General features: G+C 40.3%; 1 protein-coding gene across 1 annotated transcript in view; it reads right to left on the bottom strand.

The window, feature by feature from the left end:
• Window positions 1-2,964: 2,964 nt before the first annotated feature.
• Window positions 2,965-19,405, bottom strand: part of LOC121959680 (tight junction protein ZO-2-like) — a 35,532-nt gene continuing 19,091 nt past the window's right edge. Inside the window, 23 exon segments of the mRNA XM_042509131.1 lie at window positions 2,965-3,735; window positions 3,854-3,939; window positions 4,752-4,829; window positions 5,259-5,456; window positions 6,648-6,680; window positions 6,683-6,760; window positions 6,937-7,161; window positions 7,356-7,456; window positions 7,731-7,941; window positions 8,047-8,126; window positions 8,234-8,329; window positions 8,438-8,625; window positions 8,890-9,109; window positions 9,631-9,739; window positions 9,981-10,131; window positions 10,303-10,387; window positions 10,505-10,635; window positions 11,143-11,254; window positions 12,366-12,519; window positions 13,448-13,551; window positions 13,743-14,529; window positions 14,839-14,941; window positions 15,501-15,625. Of these exon segments, the coding sequence (XP_042365065.1) occupies window positions 3,579-3,735; window positions 3,854-3,939; window positions 4,752-4,829; window positions 5,259-5,456; window positions 6,648-6,680; window positions 6,683-6,760; window positions 6,937-7,161; window positions 7,356-7,456; window positions 7,731-7,941; window positions 8,047-8,126; window positions 8,234-8,329; window positions 8,438-8,625; window positions 8,890-9,109; window positions 9,631-9,739; window positions 9,981-10,131; window positions 10,303-10,387; window positions 10,505-10,635; window positions 11,143-11,254; window positions 12,366-12,519; window positions 13,448-13,551; window positions 13,743-14,529; window positions 14,839-14,941; window positions 15,501-15,625 (3,612 nt within the window). The 3' untranslated portion in view covers window positions 2,965-3,578.

Below are 19,405 nucleotides of genomic sequence, written 5' to 3' on the forward strand. Positions count from 1 at the left end.
AGGTGTTTTCAGCTGTTTTTGGGACATGTCATATTTTGACATTTTTCCATACTATAGCCTTGCCTTTTCGGTCATTTTTTCAACGTGCTAAAATGTTAACTTTTTGACTGTTTTTGCAAAAGCCTGTGCTATGGCATTCATCGGCACGCTATTTTATGCTGTTTTGAGGTGTTTCCAGCTGTTTTTGGGATATGTCATATTTTGACATTTTTCCATACTATAGCCTTGCCTTTTCGGTCATTTTTTCAACGTGCTAAAATGTTAAATTTTTGGCCATTTTTGCAAAAGTCTATGCTATGGCATTTATCGGCACGCTACTTTCTGCTGTTTTGAGGTGTTTTCAGCTGTTTTTGGGACATGTCATATTTTGACATTTTTCCATACTATAGCCTTGCCTTTTCGGTCATTTTTTCAACGTGCTAAAATGTTAACTTTTTGGCTATTTTTGCAAAAGTCTATGCTATGGCATTTATCGGCATGCTATTTTATGCTGTTTTGAGGTGTTTTCAGCTGTTTTCGGAACATGTCATATTTTAACATTTTTCCATACTATAGCCTTGCCTTTTCGGTCATTTTTTGGCATGTTATTTTTTTTAAATTAATTTTTCGCCCTTTTTTCAACATGTTATGCTATGGCGCATCTATACGAGCTATAAAAAAGGCCAACAACATGTCTTTTTCAGCCATTTTTTGGACATGCTCAATTATGACATTTTTTGCCTTTTTTTTTTTCAAAATAGTTTGCTATGACACAACTCTTTAAGCTATAATATATCGTTTTTCAGCCATTTTTTGGACATGTCAAATTTGAACGTCTTTCACCATACTAAACAATGTGGTTTTGGCCATTTTTTAACCTGCTAAATTGTGAAGTTTTTGGCCTCTTTTGGCCCTTTTTTCACACGCTATTGTATGACATGTGTCTACAAGACATAATAAGCTGTCTTTAGCCATTTTTTTGGTCATGTCAAAATTTGACATTTTTTGCCATACTATACTATGTGGTTTTCGGCCATTTCGCCAGGTCGTACGTGCATACCAAGTTTAATGAATTTTTGAGCATGTCTATACCTCCAAAAATGCGATTTTTTGGCAGAAAAATAATTTCTTACATTTAAAGAGGGTTCTCGCACAGTTCCTGATCAGGTACTAATTAGCAGAACAGGGTGGACATGATGCTTTACCACAATGCCAAAAACATCATAATTTAGCATGTCAAAAAAATGGCTCAAAATTACCATGTATAGTTTGTTGAAAAATGTCAAATTTTGAAATGCCCAGAAAACACCTAAAAACGACATATTATAGTATGTCGAAGCATGAGCTGAAAAACTCAGCAGCAACATCTCTTTACAGATATCATGGCCCAAGATAATTCACAGACCACGCTGAGACCATCGTGTCACTGCACAGACTGAAGCGTGTCTGTTCGTGGATGAGATGCTTGAGCTTGTGTCAGCAGAAGATGTATTGCATCCTACGTGGCTGAGCTGGTACATTAGCTCAATGGTGCTAAGTTTTTCCAAATGTATTTTTTGGCACCTCAAGGACCACACCTTCATTTCTCCAAAGTGTTCCAAGAACAAAAGACTAAAAACTTGACACTTCCAAGAAGACAATGTTAAAACAAAAATGTTTTGGTTTTTTTTTAAAAAAAAGAGAGATTTATTTATTTAAATTTACTGAGAGTCTGTTCTGTAACACTATGGAGATCACAAACTAAAAAATAAGAAAAATCACAAACTAACAGACATTTAAAAGAAACTGATTGTCATTACTACATTCCAGATGCTCCCGTGTACAAAGACTTGACTAAGTTCAGTGAATACTCAATATAAAAACATATATGCAAGAACAATGTGATTGTCTGTGTTTTTAAGCAGTTAAAGACAAACATACATCAGCTTTATGCTTTACTGCACCCCATAAACCCAACTGGGACCTTAAAGGTCGAGTGTGTCGGATTTAGGGCATCTATTGGCAGAAATGGCATGTAATATTCGTAACAATGTTTTTGAGTTTATAATCACCTGAAAATAAAAATCACGTATGTACCTCTGATTGAGTCATTTATAACTACATACAGAGCGGGTTCTTTCCTATGTAAGAAAGACCGCCGTGCTGTTCTACAGTAGCCCAGAAGGGACAAATCAAACACTGATTCAAGAAAGGGTCATTTGCGTTTTTGCATTGGTCAGTATGGTTCTTCTGAGTGCTCAGCAGTTCTGCAACCTCAACACTTAGATGCCACTAAATCCTTCACATTTTACCTTTAATTATTCACATTATCATCTTATCATGATAAATTCTGACAGTGAAATCTTTGACATCATTTATCTGGTCCGCCTCTTCCTGCTGACTTAAATTCAGAAATGCTTTACATGCACCCACACAGTCTCCCTAATTTATCAAAGTGCAATGCATTCACGACGGACATGTTATCATGTAATTATGACATCCACATGACGTCTTTTCTTAGCTAGTAAGCATGAGATTGTTTTGTCAATTTAAGAACCCTGTGTGGATAATATTTTTACCAAGCTAACATCAGAGTTACAAGGCACTTAAAAGTGTGCCGCTTCCCAGATTGCACACGTATTACAGTGTATATATATATAAATGTCCAATCAGGAATGTAGAGAGGTACAATAAATCTTGACTTGGCAGAAAAGAGGAAGACTAACACCTGTTTGACATCAGCTCAGCTGCTGACACCTGCACTGACACAGTTTGATTCTTACATTGTTCTTCTATGAGCATTCCCGAAAACAAGCCAGTTGACAGTGTGAAAGTTTAGAGCATTGGTGGCACACACACACACAAAAATGCACAAAATAGGATGTAAAATCTAGATACTGTACACAGTCTACAGTACCAAAGCTATGGTTTGGTTGCAGCTTAGTGCTAGCTCCAGTTTTTGCTCTCTGCTTTTCCATTACAGTCCAGTAACAGAGGTAAGTTCTTCTGAATAATATATACCTGGCAAAATTTGAAAAACCAAAAATGTTGCCAAACAACACTGACTGGCATTAAAAGTAAAGCATGGTTTCCAACATATAAATTTATTTGTTTGGCCCCTCCAGCATCAAAACATCAGCCGCCACAAATAAATGTTCTATATTTGGAGCTGGACCGTTCATTGGGAGTGCCGTTATTATACAGATCTAAGGTAAACTCAAATGCAATGGTAATTCACGAGAGACAAAAACTGGAGCTAGATGTTAGCATTAAGGTGGAAAATAAAAATACATACACTGAAATACCATGTCTGAAAAGTCATAAAATCAGCCATTTTTCATTTTTCAGACAGTAAACTTGTCAAAATACACTCTTTATAAGAATATGTGTGTGTGTGTGTGTCCTGGAAGGATAGGAAGGATATTTGTACAGTAGCGAGACAACAGTATTATAAAGATATTTTTCCAGGAATCTGAATACAAACAAAAAGTTCTGAGAGTTTACATCGAGGCAAAGCTGCATGAGCTGTTACCAAGGCAACGAACGCTGTCAGCTTGTAGTGGTGACGAGAGAGTGATCACACCGTGTGCAGTGATGATGCTACTTACTAGTTTTTCAACTTACAGCTCAGTGTCATTGTATTTCTGCGGGTTGTAGTATCCTTTCTTGGTCTGATCGGCCAGCTGTCTGCGGTACTCCGCCTCATCGTCCTCGTAGCCTCTGGACTCCGAGTACGGCGGCCTGAAGGGAGTCTGCTGCTCAGGATTGGAGCTTGAACTGATCGCAGACACAAAGACAGAAATTCAGCTTTTTCCTTTCGTAACACTAAAACTTAATCACCTACAACATCTTAATACTTAGATGTCATTTTTACTGTGATGAGTGATGCTCTCACCCTATTGGCTGAGGACGGTTGAGGTTGGGTTTTGGCAGTTTTATGGGGACGGCGTAGATGTCTGGATGCTTCTGGGCGATTTCCAACTGTGCAGAGAGAAGAGAATAGACCCAGATATGTCACAACGGATACAAAATAAAACAAACACCACAAGACATCCTAACATGGACCCCAAGAGGCTAGAAGTGTTTTTGCAGCTTTATTCAACTCTGTATATGTAAAGGAAAAATACACATTTTTTCAAGTCAACCGTACAATAAAAGAATTATTGGTAGCTGTAAAGAGCTAATCTCTTTTAGCAATTTCAGTGAAAGAGACAGAGGACAAAGTTCGTTTGATCTATGTAAAAATGCATTTAAAGGGGACCTATTATGCTTTTCCTTTTTTCTGTCACATATGCAATATTATAATAATGGATGTTTATATGAAACATGGCCTAAGTTTCAAATAACAGGTTAAACGTAAAAAATAATCCCTGTGAGCAATAACCCTCAGGCTTCAGATAGTTTTAATACCCTGTTTGCAGTGTAATTTTCCACTTTGGCTACAAGGTGACATAAAAAAAAAATCTGCCGGATGACGCAAAATGCATCACAAAATGACGTTTTTCGCATCATATAGCTGGGCTTTAGCTCACGCCATGGGGGGCGCCTTTCATCTGCATACACGCCCCACGCCACTGCGACACAGACCTGATTGTTAATCAGTAAAATATCCCTTAAAAACTGTTTTATGAGGTGGAGGTACAAAGATGCCCTTTGTACATACAATAAGAAAAAAACTACATATTTATTTAAAATACTTTTTTTTCAGCTACAAACACACGGGCCCTGAGATGATTCTCAGTCTCACATCATATGCAGGTTCAGACAGTGATACGAATAAAAACAGTACTGACTCGAGCATTTTCTGCCTCTTGTAGCTCCAGGATCCTCTGAGCTCGAGCCAGGTGGTCCATCTTCTCAAAAGCTTTAATCTGAGAGAAAAATAAGTGTTAATGGTTCCATTTCAGATGGTAAATAGTAAAAACTGCACATCCACATGGCATGGTTTATATAAAAGTGACTGTTAAATGGAACACCAGAGTGTGATGATTTGCAGTGAAGGTGGCTCATTATGATGGATGAGTGATCATGGATATTAAAAGGAGGGTTATAAACATCGACGAATGCAGACACATTCAGTTACCTGGTCACCCATTCTCTATTTCAAATTAGAGGCAGTGAAAGTGAAAGAGGAAGAAAATGAAATATAAATAATAATGTGAGTCACAGCCTCCGTCTTAAACATAAAAGAGTCAAGAAAAGTATTTCTTAAAGGACACATTTGAGATTTAACAGATCAGAATATGAATCTGTTGCACAAGTACTGTGTTGGTTTAAAAGTGCGATATGATGACACCAACCTTGCCCAGGAAGGATTTTTTGGCCGGGTCCTCCTCTGGGCTCAGCTCCTCTGGCGGCTGGCTCAGACGGGGGACGGTGGGCTTCAGGGCCACAGGAGGGGGAGGCGGCTTGTTTACGCCCGCTGCATCGCTGCTGATGGTGCTGCTGGAGTGTGAGTCATAGCTCCGCGATGAGTCAGTCCGAGTCTGAGCCCGCACCTGTCACAGCAAAGGTCTGTTTGTGATATTTTGGACCATTTGAAACCTTTAGCTGCCAGACAATGTTTTGGTGAGGATGGTCTGCAACAGCATCGTGCTCCTTCAAATTAAAACACCTTCAGATAGAAAAGCTTAAGTGTGACACAAGGTAAAACTATCCTTACTGATGTAAATTAAATTTTGTTTGAGTTTTTATCAGTGTGATTTCCTTTTTCAGACTGCACCATCTTGGAAAGACTGATTTTTCAGCTCTGATTCGGCAACTTGTCAAAGGCAAAATCAAAAAAAAAGTTTCAAACAATGGTGGAACCTGCAAAGCTTACTTAAAAGGTAACTATGGTATTTTTTTTAGCCTGGACCTTATATCACACATCCAATGAAAGCACTTGTTTTTGCCACTGACAGGCTCAGATCGTATGTTTAAGTGTCTGGCAACATTATGTAAAGGATCAATGCAGAGAGAGACCTTTTGGTTAAAGAGTAAATTAATCTAATCAACCATTTTGTTAATCTAGAAACAGCCACAAAATCAAAATCGGCAAACCCACCACAATCCTTTCAAATAAAGTCATTTTTGTGTATATAGAGCCAACTAGTTAAATTAAGTATTTATTTCGTCCAAATCAGAGAAGGTTATTGTCACAACAGTGGAAAGATGAACTAAGAAAGTTTTTGAGTTTTATTTTGTTTTTGTCAACTTTTGAATTACGTTTGTTTCACGATGATAAAAAACAAGGCCGTTTCTGGTTTAAATGAAATGATGTTACTCTTTAACAAAAAGGTCTATATCTGTTGTTTCTTTTCAGTAATATGGTCGGAAACTAAGAAAAAATGTAGAGCCTGTTAGTGACAAAATAAGCACCTTTAGTCGATGTAAATTGACGCCCGTTTAAACACTGCCAGTTGCGACGCTGTCACTGCTCCTATTAGTCACTTCAGCACACAAACATGGAAAAATTGGGTCAAAGTCAGCCTTTCAGTGACAAAAAAGCACTTTTAATGGGTGTTGACTGACAGTGCACTGATGCCCTAAGTGGATACACTGCAGTAAGAATCATTAAAAATTGTTGTTCAAATTGTCCAAATACCAAAGTTACCCTTGAAGGCTTAATTTTCACTCAATACTGGGCAGTACGGATAGTTTGATGTAGAGCTTTTTTGGGAGAGGGAGAGGAAGAGGGAGAATCTCACCTTTGGGGGTTCAGGGACAAAAGCAGGGGGGGGGGGGGGGGGCTGGGCTCTCTGTTCAGCACCTCTTTGCTCCCTGACCTCCTCATACGAGCCCGAGGTTCAGGATGAGATTTCTACACACACACACACACACACACACACACACACACACACACACACACAGTAGGGCTGTGAGGGTCAGTTTATGGAAACACACAGATTTTACAAATGCGTCATCGATGGTGAGAATTTGTCAGGTCATACACTGCACAGTATTTCATGCAGCATCAGCATGAATCAGCATTCCTACCTCGTCTGGCATTACGGGCTCTGACGATCGACTGATGGCCGACACTGGCTGGGGCTCATCCAACTGCTCGTCCAGCTCGTTGTCAGTGTAAGCCCCGCCCTCATCTGCTGTGTCTTCATAGTCGCTGGTGAGGCGGCTGTCCATGCTCAGGTAGTCTGCGCTCATTGCTGACAGGTAGGACATGCGGTCATCATGGAGATCCAGGTCCTCCTCTGAACCGTCCAACTGAGAAGAAGAAATGACAACACAGACTCAATACTGGATTAATTATACCGCACAACTCGCACAGTTATCATAAAAAAGTTTGTATTATAACTGCGTATTTCTGGAGCCCATTAAAGTTATATATATATACCCCCATGTAAACTTTTGAAAAGTGCCTGCAGCAGTGTGTCATTCACACAGGTAATAAGACTCACCTTGCCCTCACACACCCACACAGCTCTGTTCTGCTGCTCCCGGATTGAATCTTTTACGCTGCCATACCACGCGTCATTGGCCGAGTTCAGGTCGATTGTCGCTGAACGTGCATGCAAATGAACAAAAAAACAACAGTTAGCCCATTAATCACAAAGTCAACATGTGTGAATCCAAATGAGTCACCGCACGTGTTAAAAAATAACAAGCTTTTGCAGATACAGTCATTTTGTGTTCAATGCCTGTAGGACTTCTTGTAAATGTTCCAGCTGGCTCATGAGATCCTAAACTGACAGCAGATGGTAGCCGTGTACAGCACATTGTAACTTTTATACATTTATTATAATTGCTGCTGAGTACGTCACAGTATAACAAACCAGTGAAGAGATGTGAGCAGGTCTTCCTCAGCTTGACGGCCTGCTCATACAGTTTGCGAGCACTGCGGTTGGATCCGGGTAAAAGGCGGTTCCTCATGGTCTTGACACCTTGCTTGCTGTCTGGGTTCAGGAAGATGACTATGGGATACCACTGGGTGTAGTTCAGAGTGTCCACAGCTTTGGGAGTAACATCCAGCAGGGCATGGCGGTCCTGAGGGCACGAGGACGTGGTTGAATGTTAGATGATCTAACTGTAGTTTATAAACCTGCATTTGTTTTTACCATAAATATATATATATAAATATATATACTGTACCTGTTCAATGATTTGTCTGATGGTGTTTAGTCTCACTACTCCAGAGGATTTCTCACTTCCTGCGTCTTTGGGCTCCGTCTCTGAAAATTCACAAGTAGCCATCCTAAGATGCTCAATTTTAACTATGTTCATGATATACGTTGTACAACAGTACAGTTTAAAACAACTTTGACTGATGAGCACTTACTGGCGACAACAAAATCATTTGGCATGTCGTTGCCCAATTTTTCATTCACTGCATCAGAAATGGGCCCAAAAATCACCACAGGTCTCCTGAAACCAGCTGAACAAAGCATGAAATAGGATATAAATTAATTCACAAGCAGAAAGAAAAACACACAATGGCCAAAAAAATTTTACCACTAAAATTGTGGATAATGTTTTAAGGTACCTTCACGTAGGACCACTCTCTCATATGCAGGGAATCTTGTGGTGACTGGAGCTGCGCTCAGGTCCTCTCGGCTCTTGCGTAAGTCTTTCTTCTTCGCCGCTCTCTGACCTCTCAGCCTCCAGAAGTCTCCTCTGTCATTGCCCGATGCTGCCCGAGCAGCATTCTGAACATTGGACATTTGCTCTGCTCTGTGAGACAAAATAAAAAGGCACTTCGGTCAGCATAACGTCTAAAAACAATTCCCTATAGTATATGTTTATAGTGACTCTTGGTGAAGCAGAGGATTATAAACTTGGACCGTAGAGCTGTTTATAAGATACAGATTTTGCAGGCCAACAAGACTTTGTGCTAACACAAAGATATCAGATGCACACATATCATGCAAATTCATTTAACAAACACTTAACCCTACATAAATAACCAGCATAACCACGACCCCTGCCCACACACACCTGCTCTTGTTGGGGATGATTCCTTTCTCCAGGAGCTGGTTGTCTTTATCAGAGCGGATTGCCAGCCAGTTGCCCAGTTTGCCATCATAAAGTGTGTCCGTCACTTTGAAGATCTCTCCTCTGATGAAAGGAAGGCTCTGTGGAGCCTCCTTCTCGTACTCAAAGTGGGTCCTGATGAAAAAAGAGTCGCCTCTGCCAGATTCTAAAATGTCCTTGTACACTGAAACAGGAAGGTAAAACAAAATTCATTTTGGGCCTACATATTCAGTGAGTGTCACAAGGCATATTATAAATAGCAATAAAGGATACAAAACTAAACAAAAAAATATAATTAAATAAATGACCTAACCTCACAGTATTGTAAAGTGGATTTGGTGTACCACATGGCTTAATTATGGGCCCACCACTACTCTCTGTCTACACATAATATATCTGTAAATGTATCCAAAAATCTATATTTTTATTGCTACACAGATGAAACCCCACTTGAAATTATAGTTTTGGCCAGTTAAGTAAATAATCTATATATTGACTACCTTCCTTTATTTGGACTACCACTGCAAAAAACATTTATTTAATTCTTTTTAAGTTAAGTACATGGTTGAAATATTTTCACGCAGCACACGGTTTCCTATATTTCCTACTGTTTTTATTTTTATTTTTAACCATTTTGTTGTTAATGGAGTTATATTTCTTATTAGTAACCTTAGCAGCCAATGTCTACATGGTATAGGACAATACCTTCAGGTTTGCTTTGTGCAAGAATGGTTACATCTTCTCCTTTGGGAATCTCCAGGAGGTAGAGGACAGCATCCTCACGCACCATGCCTCTGAAATCCATGTTGTTCACCTGAAACAGACGACACAGACAAGAAAAACCATGAGAGAATGTGAACACCAAATAACCATTTCAGTGTTTCTCCTATATTCATTCTGCAGCAGCTGCGTGCTGTGAACCGTAGCAGTGCACTGCCGTAATTATTATTTTTTAATCACTTAAATGTTGCCTTTGTCTATTGTCTTTATACTGTGTTTACAGTAGAGTACACAGAACCTGGTTAGAGTCTAATGGGTATCCTAATCAATGTCACCTTCATTATCTGATCTCCTGTGCGGAGACCCTCCTGCTCAGCTGCGCTGTCCTCCTGAACGCCAGCGATGAAGATGCCAACATCATTTCCCCCTGCCAGCCTCAAACCCACGCTGTCACCTTTCTGGAAACGCACCATCACTGTGTTTGCCCTGGACAATAAGAGCGACATCTCATTATATGCATACATACAGAAAGGAGAAAATTAGTAATTCAATGTGCAATTACATTTCCTATGGGTCTGAGCACTGATAAAACAGATAAGTCATCAATTATCTGTACACTGTCATCCTGAATATTAATGTGTGTATTGGTATACTGACCCATATATGTCTTGGTCCTCTATACTTGGCTTTATAGGCACCTTAGGAGGAACGTGAACCCTCGGGGCTACTGTGGCTGCTGGTGCTGCAGAAACACAAAAATCAACTTTTCTTTTTTTTTTTTTAATTGCAGCATTCACCTTTACATCTACTAAACTGATTTAGAACCAAAGCTTTGTGCAAAATATTCAGATGTTTGTACCTGGTGGCGTTTCTGGCCGCATCTCCTCCCTCTCTGCCGGCAAAGGGGGCGTGTCCTCTACAGCCCTGTCAGGAATTCTGAATGGCGTCGGCATGGCGCCCATTTTGGCCAGCCTGTTGGGTGGATCCTCTCTGGTAATACCACAAATAAGATAATGTGTCCAATCTCTGATATGTCACTCTGTTGGGTACATTCAAATATTATTGCATTTAGTCAATGCAAAGAAATTCCTCGTCATACTTAAACCCAGGGCTAGAAAAAAATCATAATTATCGCCTCTGCAATTCTTCGTGATTTGATGTAATGTGATGGATCTGTTAATCCTGCATTATCCTGATCTGATTCTTTTTCTGCTGTGTTTAACAAAACACGTACATTAAAACTCCCTGTGGGGAAATTTTAGCTCGCTGAACACAGGATAGGACACACAATATCATATCATAAATTAACTGACTGATGCAGCAGTGGATCAGACTCTCCCATCTTCAGTGATGTTAAATTACTGGGTTTTTTTTTCAGAATGAATAAAGAGTGAGTGATAAAACTGCTTTAGTTCCCCACTGGAAATCGTTGTCTGTCAATCAAGTCATACCATCCCACTTCAAAAAATCTTAAATATTCCCTTAATGACACCTTACCTGGGCTTCTCTCTTAGCCGCTCATTGGAGGAGTGGGAGGAGAGGTCAGAGTGATGCCCGCGTCTGTCATCCTGTGGAGAGTAGGAGCGGTACGACTCGATCTCGGAGATATCTGCAACACACAACAAACAAGTTTAAAACTATCACAACCTTTCTGAACCAACTTATGTGTCTGCGAGGTCTTTGGGTTTCATTTGGTCTTCATGTTCAATGAACAAGGTCTGCAAGAGGAAAAGTTTAATTTCTCCTTGATGCACTTGTGTTTTAGAAATTACATAACACAAATTTTGCATGATTCATATGGCCCACGGATAATGGAAGCAGGAGAAGGCACAAACACACACAAAGGTGTTGCACAAATGAAGGTAACAACATGAAGAAGTGGAGTAAGCCCAATCATTGTATGCATTACCAGCTCCAAGGATCTTGACGTTTAGAGAAAAGACCATATTGCAGTCCCGTGTATTTTAGCATGGCGTGATAGATGAAGCAATCCATTACGAAGCAGAATTAAAGAGATGCACTTCAGGTGATTTGAACCTGGCAGAGCTGAAACTCCTCACACACGCACACAATCAATACCTATTGTTCTCAGCGGTCTCTACATGGAGGGATGCTGGATGGCTGCTGCTGTGCCAACTTTAACATAATGAAATTCTGTCATATCCAGTAGCAGGATTATGATGGCGGATTAGATCACCCTGCCGGAGGCGAGTGAGCACTTTCACACATGCAGAAACACACACTCTCTCTTACACACATATTTACACACACAGTCCTAAAACCAGACAAAGTGGGTCACAATTCTTCCGGCTATCCCTCCCCCTCCTCCCTGCAAACATTTGGTCAGTGAACAATCCACTCACACCACTTATCTAGATTGGTTTCAGCCAATCACAGCACACCACCCGGTCATGTGACATTAAAACCAGGTATAAAAGGGTGAGTAATCGCGATAGTGAGGAAATAATGATGATAGTTGGGTGAATCACTGGTTAGCTCATGGTGCTATTTGTACACATTAAATATAAACTGATGTGTTAGTAAAACTTTTATTTTATGATGAGACATGTTTAATGGACAAATACAACAACAGCAACAACGTCTCTACAGTTGATTCATAAGAAGTTCATGCGATTTATTTATGATGATGGCGGACACTGGCCAGGTTTGCCTTTACTCTGGGTAGGACCTGCTGCTTTTCAGTTTCGAGAGTCTCTCACCATCAAGCTCCGAGTCGCTGTCGACCATCGGGGGGACTCGGATCAGCACCTGCCGTTTGTCTCTCTGCACCACCAGCTGCAGCTTCCCGCGGGACTTCTCGATCAGCTTCCCTGCGTCGCTGAGCGACAGGTTTTCTGTCACCGTACCGTTAATCTGACAGAGCAAAAGGGATCAGGACACAATCAGACACTTATCACTGCAGTTACTAGAAAGATGCAGTTATGTATACAAAAAGTACTGTTATGGAGAGTTAGAGAGTGATAAGAGGTTTGACACTTATAAATAGATATATATATAAAAAAGCAAACAAGAAATCTTTGTCTTTTGATTATTTTTTTTTCAAACACAGCATCCTAAATGACCAAACTCAAAAAAATAGAAGTTAGAATCTAAATATGAACTCATTTGTGCTGATAGTGTTTAATATTAAAAGGAAAATGCCACAGCGTTTGTTTTTATTGGTCTAAAGCAGCAACCTTTACAATCAAACAAGACAATTTCGACCAAAAAAAAACAGTGTGAAGCAAACTAATCTGTAAACACAACATTTAATTCTCTATTTTCCTCCAAAACGTTTGGATATGTAATCCATAGCTAGCTGTGTTAGGCAGATTCAAGATTAGCTACACATTTAAGGTTTGGTAAAATTTAAGGCACCAGCCCGTGCATGTGCGATGCACACTTTAGTTGATGACATGCAAAACATGTTTTATTTTTATAACTGGAAATGTAAGGATTACTTTAAGCATTGATTAATGAAAATGAAATTAATGAAATTTGATGCAGACAGCTTTGGGCGAGTATCTTAAAGTACAACTTTGAAATTTCTACATCACATGCAAAATCACACTTTAACAACGGTAAATCTTTGTGAAAATCCCTATATTTTTAGTTTGTTTTTAATGGGGCATTTTGCACCATTACAAAAAAAAAGGCTGTCCCAAGTCAGTTGCAACCACAAATGAGTTAATAAAGGAAGAGTCAGACAATAATCAATGATAAAAATAATCATTATTTCCATTTATATTCTGACATAAAGCTTATTCACATTCTGCACTTAAAGGATAAACCCTGAACGTACCTTTAATATAATGTCTCCTTCCTGCAGGTTCCCGTCTCTGCTGGCGAGTCCTGTGCTGGTCATCTCTTTGATGAAAAGCTGACTGCCCAGACGAAGGCCGTACTCTGATAAAGATGACAAAAAATGAAAATTTTTTTAGGCTATCAACACGAAAACAGGCTGTAATGCCTACAAAAAAAGACACCCAGCCTTGTTTTATGCTTAAGAAAATGTACCAGGTACTTATTTTGTTTGTCAGAATGGATCCTAAAAGCTTAACAATAGAAACTAGTAAGAATGTTTGTTAGTTTCTCACCTTCGTTGGGCCGGTTCTTCAGCAGCAGCACATTCAGGGGTTTCTCCAGTGGCTCCAGGTCCCGGTTGGGGCGGGGCAGAGGGATGGGCATGGCTGCAGGTGACGGCGAGCGCTCCAGACGGTCTCTGCTCCCACTCCTCTTCAATGGCTCCTCGTATTTTCTTGGGTCACTGGGGATGCGTTCACGTCCTCGTTCGAAGCTGTGGTCCCGTCCATGACCTCGTGCCGGGCTGTCACGCCTGTAGCGCAGGTCTGGGCTGTTTGTGCGGTCCAACGTTCGCTCGCTGCGGTAGCGTCTGTCTGGGCTGTAATCCCGGTCGAGGGCTCGCTCGCTGCGGTAGCGCCGATCTGGACTGTGGTCTCTGTCTAACGCACGCTCGCTGCGGTACCTTCTGTCCGGACTGTAGTCGCGGTCGAGCGCGTAGTCACTCCTGTGGTGGCGCTCCGGGCTGCGTTCTCTGTCCAAAGTGCGACCTCTGCTGCCGTCTCTCCTGTACTGCCGGTCCGGGCTCAGGTCTCTGTCTATGCTCCTGCCACGCTCCCGACGATCATAGTCCCTGTCGTAGTCACGCTCACGTGTATGGTAGCCAGAATCCATGTAGCCGCCCCCACCGCGCTCCCTCTCTAGACTTGGGTCTCGCCCGCCTCCACTTCGGGCGCTGTACACACTGCGGCGGTCCTGGTCATAGTTGTAATCTTCGTTGTAGTCATTGTTGAAGACTCTGTCATCAGGTGATGGGGGACGGTTTAGGGGGTTGACAGGAACCTTCCTGGGCCTCTTGACTGTCTGTTAATAAACAGAGACAAACAATTTCCCAGTAAGCACAAAAAGGTCAGAGGTCACATTAACAAACAAATAAATAATCCTAATTTTTTAAATAAATTATAATTCTGAATTAGTTTGAGCCTTTTTTGGGAGCTAACAGAAGAGAAAGGGAGAGGAAAGAGAGAGAGGTGAGGGATCAGTAAATGTGATTAAATAACAAGCCAGCTGCAAAACCACAACACATGACACGGTGTGCAACTTAAATGAACGCTTGTTATTATTTAACAAACAAGAAAAAGTTTTAAATAACAAACCCAAAGCTGTACTTACAATTTTTGCAACTTTGCCACACTTCCTGAGGGTGTTGACAGCGAAGGAGTGGAGGGCCCCCTCCATGGGGATGGCGTTCACCTGTATCACTCGGTCATTTTCACTAAACACAAACACACATTCATATGAGCTTAACATGCTGAACTTAAAAAGTGTAAGTTACAGGGTTTATACAAATATCTGAAATGTAACTTTTCATGACACATAACTTATGTGATTATTTCCAGTCTTTTCAGTGAAAGGTTATTTATCACACTTTTTTTGCTATAATTGTGCAAAATTCTCAGTAAAAAATATTTGAATGTCAGAACCATCTGAAAAAAGTGTGAGGAAGCAAAGCTAGCTGTAACTTGAGTTTCACTTTAAGTTTTCAGTGAAGCTGTTATATTGGCGTACCACTAGAGAGAGGAAAACAAATCACAATGAAAAGTCAGCTCATTTAGTCATGCTCAATGCAGCCGTACTGACATAGGCCTACGAGCGAAGTAAAAATAAAGAAACAGATGAACTACTTCTGAATTACAAGCAGTTAAATTATATCGGCTTGATGACAAAACTTTGGTCAAAATATAGGACAGTGTTATTTTAAATTCAAGATCTTTTCAAGCTCTTTCTGTTGACACTAAACTTAAATCTATATTATAAAAAACAACAATACGCACAACAACAAGCCATCAGCAGGTCCTCCCTGCAGGACGTCAGATACTACGATGGACGTCTCTCCACTTTCCTCGTTCGGGTTGTCTCGTCCCCCAGACACTGCAATGCCAAAGCCCATCTTCGTATCCTGAAGACAGAAAAGAAACATGTAATACGTTGAGATATTCTGTCACTGTGTGTGTGTGTGTGTGTGTTTGAGAGAGAGAGAGAGAAGTCCTGTAATCCCTGTGGTGTGTGTCAGCTCACAGTGTATTATCATGGCTGAATGCGTATTGTACACGGCGATTAAAGGGATTTTGACTCTGATTGTGATTACAGTTGTGCATACGGGAGTCATGTATGACTGCGGAGCAGTTCAGCGCCTACATGTCCATCATCTGTAGCCTGGCATATCGTGTGCGATTAACAACGAAGCTAATCCTCGGATTCATTATTCTATCAAGTGTCAAGTGAGTATGAGCACGTGTGCCAGTGCACATCCACCGCACACTGTTTCCATGGTGTGATTTTTTTTTAAATCTACTAACATGTTTTTTAAAGGTTTCTTTGGAAACGTGTTTTGGATTTAAATGCTTCTACCTGCCACTGCTCCAGTTTGCCCAGATGAGATTAGGTCAGAGATTTGGTGACCCTGTCTCTTTATCCCCTCCCCTCCATCTGTACTTAAAAAAAAAACCTCATACAATTCGCCACTTCCCTCTGTCTCTAGCAGATGGCTGCGGAGGCAGAGGGAGGGAGAAAGTGCGAGCAGAGAAGTCAACAGAGAGGCGAAAATAAAGGAAAAGAGGAGAAGAAGACATGAATAGCCTCCTTTGCTGTAATATAATCAACATATTAAGAGAGGACTCAAATATTCAGGGAATTTTTTTAAAAAATAGACTGTTGCTGCCAGATGTCTACAAAATAACTTTCTATTATGTGAGCTTTGTTTTTAGCTTGACAACAAAGCATGTTGACATAATCTGATTTTTGAAAAGGTTTTAAGAGCTGAAGAGGCCAGAGGGTATTTTCTACCCAATAAACAAACAGGCATGTACTTTTTCAACTAAAGTTAAAGTAGGAAAATCACTGCAATGGGCTAAAAGGGTTTTTAAATAAAAGCAAAGCCAAGGAAGCTTGTCACTGTGTTACATCATGGTTTCCACCAGTGGAGATAATGGAGCTTAATGTGAAACAGGCTGTTCATACTAAAATGTACCAGGTATGTTCCTAACGACTAATTTCCCTGACATTTAAACAGAAATTTAAAATTAGACTAGTCAACAAATCTTTAAGTGACAACCACTCTAAGAAAACAATTAAGTTGAGCGCAATTTAATCTATAAGGTTATTATACCAAAAAACAAAATGTCCAGAAAAATTAGGGATGCAGAATAATATCAGTACGTCTTTGGCCGATATTGGTTTTAAAATGGAATATCATAATTAGCCAACATGCTGATTTATTCATTTTCAAAATGAATAAATACTACATAGGCTGAAAAGCATTGTAATTTATGTTTACATCTGCTGGTGAGCCATCATGATAAGACTCTGCATAATATGGTGTTAATTTCACTACAAGAGACTTGATGATTGTTAAAAATAAGGTGTTAGAAAAAAGTAAATACATAGATATCGCTGTCAGATATCGGCCAAATAAGTTATCATATATCAGCATATCGATCTCAGCAAAAACATCTAATACCGTGCATCCCTTAAAAAAATAATGACCAAATGGTGTTTTAACTGCTGCTGAAATGTGGCCATGATGGGACTTAATGTGAAACATATTGTAAATAGTAAATGCCAGCATGTAGCTACCGAATAAGTGTTTTGCCCAGTCACTCCTAGGAATGAGTATTCAAGTACTACTTTGAAAGTCAGCATTCGTTCAACATATAAAAGTACTTGCCGCAGCCTCTCCCTCAAAAAGCATGATTTATTTTTTTAACTGGGTAAAAGCTTGTTTTATTGTAGAGCTATGTGCGCATTGCTTCGTTCAGCACCTCATTTCACCTCTCAGTAACACTCAGACTCAGGCAGCAGCAGCAGCAGCAGCAGCAGCAGCAGCAGAGGCAACATATTTAAAAAGACTCTTCTGTTAAGTAGTAGAAGAGAATAAAAAGTGCAGAGCAGAGTGTGACAGCTGGCTGCGGTGGGGTTGAGAGTCGGGGGTCACATGCCCGCAGCAGAGGACCTTTTTGCACTAAATCTGCTTTTCTGGCTCCAGTGAACCGCAGCAGGAGACAATGAGCTCATCGTGACGATTACCTAAGCTTAACTGGTTCGCTCTGCTCACAAAGTCACCTGTTTAACATTAACAACAGTGGAGAACCTGGATCACTTGGCTGGTGGCGAAATGTGGCACAAATGTAACTCACCACACAGTTCGGACCGAAATCATGATTTTCCAATTTAGACTTTGTTTTATTTAGACAAAGCTCTACAGCTGTTGAAGTTCAGATAACATTTAACATTTGACAACTTGGCAAAAAACATGTTTGCATTTCTCAAATGCATTTCTTTTGTATTCGTCTCTTGTAAAGTAGAATTTGCCACCTTTTATGCGGACATCCAATCAGTGTTGATGGTAAATGTAATTGATTGAATCAATTAATTCATTGGTGCGTGCTGAATTGACACAGTGAGCTGAGTTCACACCTGCAAAATCTGGTGTTCTTCCAGCATTTAACGTGACAGTGACATAGCTGGAGGTAAGTAAGAGCTACAGGCTATTTCAGCTTGATTTCAAGTCTCCGCCTCCAGTCTCTGTGCTCCAGACGCTGGTAAAAAACATACTTCCTTGTTCTATTCACTTTAAACACAAAGTAGCTACTTTTGCAATAACCAAATATGACATCCCAAAATATGAGTACAGAGGATGTTATGAAGGAGGATACATTTACAGTGTTCTGACTGTCTTGGTCATTAAACCATATTTATTCAAGCCAGAGTATAAGCTATGGATGTATATAAGACACCCGGATACAGCGTTGGAGGCGGGCCATCATGCGCATATGAAGCCAAAAAAGCTCTATTTCCACTGTATAAAATACCCAGATGATCAGAGCTGCCTACGCATCATTTGGCCTATAGAGCATGCACACTAGAGACTGGCTACTTCCAGTTTAGGGCTCCACTAACATGAATGTTAATAAAATGATTTAATTTTAGAGCTCCTCTAGAATTTCCAAATGTTAATGGACCGAATGAACGAAATCCTGACTGTGAAAACAAGTCATGTCGCAGAGGTAATGGCAGTTAAAAACATTTATCCAATGATTTGCAAACATCTCGTTCCCAATGTATGTCAATGGGAAAAAGTCTTTTTGGGGCCAATGTTATTGTGTGACAGACTCTGGAGTTGTAATTTCAATGTTTGACCACTATGCAAATTACTGTTAAAGAGCGATGCACCTCATGGTACCTGTTACACGCCTGACAAAATGCAGAGAGAGGTCGGAGCTTTGCTGTATTAGCCATTACCAAGAGCAAACACTGACTGGGATCAGGAGCTCCTGTACACAATGCATTCTAGTACATGTAGGCACCGTGAGCACAATTGCATGAGCAAAAGAAGTCCTCTTTCTCGGTTAATATAGCATGCAGTGAGAAATGTATTCTCATTTTTATCTAATTTATAATTTTTCTCTTCTTAAGACTACATTTACCATCAACAGTGTCTGAACATCCACATAAAAGTTGGCGATTTTTTCAAAATCTATGTAACTATGTAACTCCAGTCATCTCTAACAAGTTTTCATCAGCAATTGGTTGCACTGAAAGACCCCCTAATAAGAAGTGGGATGTTCAGTTTTTCCAGTAAGGACTTTTTATTTCAATGGTTTTAAGCCTGCTTTCACAGGCAACAAATCTGCATTATCACAGTTAACCAGAGCTTCTAAATGCATTGTGCTAACCAAGT

This window comes from Plectropomus leopardus, chromosome 20, assembly GCF_008729295.1.
Source record: "Plectropomus leopardus isolate mb chromosome 20, YSFRI_Pleo_2.0, whole genome shotgun sequence".
NCBI classification, from domain to species: domain Eukaryota; kingdom Metazoa; phylum Chordata; class Actinopteri; order Perciformes; family Serranidae; genus Plectropomus; species Plectropomus leopardus.